This window comes from Hyaena hyaena, unplaced genomic scaffold (genome assembly GCF_003009895.1).
Source record: "Hyaena hyaena isolate Hyena2069 unplaced genomic scaffold, ASM300989v1 scaffold_140, whole genome shotgun sequence".
In the NCBI taxonomy this organism is placed as follows: domain Eukaryota; kingdom Metazoa; phylum Chordata; class Mammalia; order Carnivora; family Hyaenidae; genus Hyaena; species Hyaena hyaena.
In genome coordinates, this window is record NW_024080772.1 from 29,348 (window position 1) to 34,438 (window position 5,091).

General features: G+C 45.4%; 1 protein-coding gene across 1 annotated transcript; it reads left to right on the plus strand.

Annotated features, from left to right (window-relative positions):
• Positions 1 to 20: 20 nt before the first annotated feature.
• On the plus strand, positions 21 to 4,864 carry ATRAID (all-trans retinoic acid induced differentiation factor). Its single transcript, XM_039238501.1, has 7 exons — positions 21 to 322; positions 1,021 to 1,142; positions 3,326 to 3,397; positions 3,610 to 3,681; positions 3,782 to 3,903; positions 4,206 to 4,303; positions 4,527 to 4,864. The coding sequence occupies exons 1-7, from the start codon at positions 224 to 226 to the stop codon at positions 4,629 to 4,631; spliced, it is 690 nt and encodes a 229-aa protein (XP_039094432.1). The 5' UTR covers positions 21 to 223; the 3' UTR covers positions 4,632 to 4,864.
• Positions 4,865 to 5,091: the final 227 nt, after the last annotated feature.

Sequence of the window (5,091 nt, forward strand, 5' to 3'; positions counted from 1 at the left end):
GCGGAGCCGAGGGAGCGGCGGCGGGGAGGCCTTAGCTAACGAGGGAAAGGAGAGGGGGTTGGCCAGTCCTCTCTAACAGGGACTGGGACGCACTGACAACAGCTCTGACCTCAACCCGCAGCAATCCCCCAGCCCGCTTCGGGCCGACTGGGCCACGCCCGCGGAGGGCGGGGCCACACGCGCAAGTCTCGCGAGGTGCTGAGAAGGACAAAGGGAGCGAAAAATGGCCCCTCGCGGGCCGGCCGGTCCTTCGAGCCTGGTGCCTTGGGCAGCGGCCGTGCTCCTTGTTGTGGGCGTGGAAAGGGCCCCGGCGCTACCCGAGGTACAGAAGCAAGTTAGAGGTCGGACTGCAGCATAGTTCCTGGGTAGCCGTGTTTCGCGCTCGCCCGCCCTCGGCTCCCGGCTCTCCCCAGCCCGCCCGTGGCGACGATTTCGTCCCTGAGGCTTCCCCAGCTGTAGCCCCGCCGGCTCCGGCTCCCGTGTACTCACGCAGCGTAGGTCCCCCAGTGACCTCGCCTTGCTGACGTAGACCTTTTAAATTTGATCTCGTTGCTCTTTTGAATAATTTTAAATTGTTTGTCTACCGACGAGTCCTCTGGCTCTGCTTCACGCACGTCTCGCGCGAATGCCGTATCTCGTGCCCTGCCCTGGCAGGACTGTACTTTCTGTAATGCTTGAGTTATTCGTATACCTGCAGTGCTTTTATACCTGCCCGAACCGGGTCTGTCAGATTGAGAAGTCACTGGAGAGGGCATAATAAATAGTGTTTGAACGTTGATGTTCGAAGACGAGGGCCTTTCTGGGTGACCTCTGGTATAGAAAGTCTCTAGGGTGCTGATTTGGATCGTGGCTCTCGGTAAAGAAATGGATCTCCTAGTCAAACGACATAAAGACAGGACACCCACCTGCCCAGTGTTACAGGGATTCTGAAGAGTGTGTTGGCAGTTAACTTTTGACCCCTGCTTGTTCTTTTCTTGGCTTTTCTTTCTGGAATCCTAATAGTTTTTTTCTCTTCTGCAGATATGCGTCCAGTGTCCAGGGAGTGTGCGAAATTTGTCAGAAGTGGCACTTTATTGTAAGCAGACACCAGAGCTAATGCTGCAGGCCCGCTGCTGCCTGAATCAGAAGGGCACCATCCTGGGGTGAGAGAGAAGACAACCCTGGATACTGGAAGAATTCTGGAACCAGATTCTTAAAGGCTTGCCTGATTGGCTATTGGGATAAATATTGGTGCCAATTTTGGAGACATCCAAGCCATGATTCTCACACTTTTGAGAGAGACACAGAGAGTGAGGCAGAGAGAGAAGGAGAGAGAATCCCAAGCAGGCTCCGCACTAAGAGTGCTTAGGACTCAAACTCATGAACCACGTGATTCTCACACTTTTAAATGTGTTAGTAGCGTTTCAGCTAGTTAAACAACCCTGTGATTCTTCCTGTTGAAACTGCATAGACGGCATATTTTTTCTCCTTTAAAAGGAAAAAAAAAAGCCTTTTATGGCTTCCTCTTAAAAGAAGCTTTGTTCTCGTTTATTTTCAACTCTGCGTTATTCACTGTGTGTCTCCGTGAAATGACTCCCTTAGCCTCCAAGGCACAATGCTAACAGAATTTTCTTGCCTTCCAATTAACTCAAGTTTGTCTTTGAGGCAAATTCCTCTTTCCATCCCCTTATGAACGTTAGTCTCTGCATTTTCTCTCTTTATACTCTTACACCCTTTACATCTATTCTTATGTCTCCAGCTATAACCACCTTGCAGGTATCTCCCAGAACTACATCTCTTTCAGAATCCTTGGCCCTCTCCAAGCTGCAGGTGCACATGGGCACCTCTAGCTTTCTACTAAGCATTTGCTCTTGAGAGCACCCTCACTTCAAAACTGTAAATGTCATGTGTCTTGCTTCCATTCTTCCCTTTCTCTAATTACCTAAATACTTCTCTATAGGAAACTACCCAAAAACCATTTTTCCCATTATCCTTCTGTTTTTCAGAATTAGAATTGTCTGTTACCCTCAGGATAAAGTTCAAACCATAAACCACCACAGATTGATCTCAATCCACCTTCCTGACATTTTTTCCAAATATTTGTCCACTAAAACTTTTCATGAGGGTCTGGCTTCAGCCAGACTTGCCTACTTCCAAAAGTGTTCCACTTTTGTTTTCTTTGTTCAGGACTCTCTCCTTACCTGAATTTTCCTTCCTCTACCAAGTTAAAACATATCCATCCTTTAATTCCAGCATCTTCTGTGAATGCTCTCTACTACCAAATACTAGAGCGATATCTCATTTTTTTTACCTTCTCTAATCCTTAGTGTCTGTACCACTCAAAATTATTCGTATACTTTCCTGTGATTTCTTTCATATTGTAATTTCATGTTTATATTGCTTTCATTTTTGGCGATGGTCTTCCTCTGCTGCATTGTAAGCCACTTGAAAGCTAAGATATGGAAGGTTTTCTTTTATTCTTCCATTTTTTGTAGTTAATAGGTACTCAGTAAATATGTGAAAAATAAAGGAACAAACTAGCAATAGATAGTGAAGAAAAAATGATGTGACATGGTCCTTAACTTCCAGTAATTTTTCTCCAATCAGTGGTAGAAAATGCACTTGCAGGGGCACCTGGGTGGCTCAGTTAGTTAAGCATCTGACTTCAGCTCAGGTCATGATCTCACTGTTAGTGGGTTCAAGCCCTGCATTGGGCTCTGTGCTAACAGTTCAGAGCCTGCAGCCTGCTTCAGATTCTGTGTCACCTGCTCTCTCTGCCCCTCCCCCACTTGCATTCTCTCTCTCTCTCTCTCTCTAAAAAATAAACATTTAAAAATTTAAAAAGAAAATGCACTTGGAAAAGCCTTTCACTTATGTGACTTGCATTTTTTTCCCATTTGAAGGCCCTTTGTGAATCTGAGAATCATAATACAATGTGAGATTCACTAACCTAGACAAGAAACAAATTTCTTCCAATACATGCACAAATGCATAGGTATACTGATTAGAACACTACCATCCAATAAAACTTTCTGCTATGATGGAACCAGTCCATATCTGTACTTTTCCAAGATAGTAGTCACTAATCACCTGGGGAGTGGTTACTAAATACTTGAAATGTGGCTAATGCAAATGAGAAACTGAATTTTTTTTTTCATTTAATTTAAATAGCTGCATGTAACTAATGGTGACAATAGGACAGTGCAAAATTAAAACAGCTACCACAGCATCTAGTGTGTGGCCTTGAACACGGTTGTATTCATTTAATATTAGCTGAAAAACAGGTTGTATTAGCTTACCGTGAATGAAGAGGAGAGACATATAATTGTATTGATTATTTCCACAGGCTGGATCTCCAGAACTGTTCTCTGAAGGACCCTGGTCCAGACTTTCCTCAGGCACATACTGCTGTCATCATGTAAGTGTTTGGTTATCCTCCCTCCAAAAGGCAACTCTGGTGAAAGGGTGATGGGAAAAGTCTCTGAGGATGAACTTCTAGAAAGATCTTTGAATATTAATGTCCAAACCTGGACAGCTCAGAATGAGAACTGGATTACCAGTCCAGGAAGATGTGTAAATGGAAGTAGAGTGTTTTCCTAGAGCACAGTGCTAACATCGTGTGCTTTGCAGAGACCTGCAAGCAAACCCCCTCAGGGATGACTTGGCCAACATTTTCCGTGGCTATACCCAGCTCCAGACTCTGTGAGTAAGGGCGTAGAGTGTGGGAGAGAACCAAAAAGGGACAGTGTTGTGAGCTCAGCAATTTGGGGCTGTGTGGTGTGACTGCCTGTGTTGTGTTCAGGATACTGCCGCAAGATGTCAGCTGTCCTGGCGGTATTAACGCCTGGGATACTGTCACCTTTTATATAAACAACCAAACCTGTCAAGGACAAAAGAACCTTTGCAACAGCACGGGGGACCAAGGTATGTTGTCTCACTTCCATCCTTCTGGAACTGCCTTTCCTCACTTGCGCTCTCCATTTTAGGTCCAACAGTAAAGTTGCGTACATGCGTCTTGTTCAAGTTTCTGAAACTCTAACACCTTGAAAGAAAAGGTCATAAGATGTATTTGATTATTCTTATTGTTGTGTTCTATTTATCTGAAATCTTCTTTATTCTGCTTTGACCTAGAAATAATCGAGACAATGAATCTAAGTTGAAGCAGATATTTGAGAAATCTACATAATGAGATCCAATGATTTTCTCTGTTTCTCTCTGGCTCCCAGAAATGTGTCCTGAGAACGGATCTTGTGTACCTGATGGCCCAGGTCTCTTGCAATGTGTCTGTGCTGACGGCTTCCATGGCTACAAATGTATGCGCCAGGTGAGGAATTAGGCCTTCTAATTAGGGATAAGAGAAATGCATAAGGAAGAACCTCTCTGAAAGAAGAGCTGTAAGATCAGAGCTGATGCAAATCATCTAGAGAAGGAAACTCTTAAGAGAATTTCCCTGGATAAGGGGAACAGTATACCAGGAAAGAATTAGCTGTTAGGATATAGTCCTTGTTGGAACACGGTATGAGGTGTTTTTGGTCTGTCATTCACAGGGCTCCTTCTCACTGCTTATGTTCTTCGGTATTCTGGGATCCACTACGTTATCCGTCTCCATTCTGCTTTGGGGCACCCAACGCCGAAAAGCCAAGGCTTGGTGAACTGCATAGGTCTTCCTGCTGACTTAAAGATTATCTTGATCTCACTTAGCCCAGCCAGGGAGACAGTCATGGTTGGCCAGCAGGCCCCCCTCGAGGATGAAGCGGCCATTTGGCAGGAAGATGGGAAGTTGCATAGCTTTGGGGTGTTGTGGACATTGCAGTCCAGGAGTGGACAAGGACCAGTGCCCCATTTGTGCTTGACTATAATAAACATCTTTACTTGTCGTTCTTTTTTTTTTTTCAATTTTTTTATTTTTTAGGGAAAGACGTAATGGATTTGTGTGTTTCTTGGCTGGAGTGGGAGAGAGTGCTTCGTACTAATCGGTTTTGTTCTTCAGGTTTCCCGGGTCTTCGCGGTGGGGCGGAGTTGGGGAGGGTGGAGTGGGGGGGAGAGACGCCCGCCACGCAGATGTTAGCTTGGCCCCGCCTCCTTACGTCTCGGCCCCGCCCCTCACGCTGC

Coding starts and splice junctions, on each gene's coding strand:
- ATRAID (XM_039238501.1), top strand. CDS start 224: ATGGCCCCTCGCGGGCCGGCCGGTCCTTCGAGCCTGGTGCCTTGGGCA. Junction 3,682..3,781: donor TATACCCAGCTCCAGACTCT/GTGAGTAAGGGC, acceptor TGTTGTGTTCAG/GATACTGCCGCAAGATGTCA. Junction 3,904..4,205: donor CAACAGCACGGGGGACCAAG/GTATGTTGTCTC, acceptor TCTGGCTCCCAG/AAATGTGTCCTGAGAACGGA.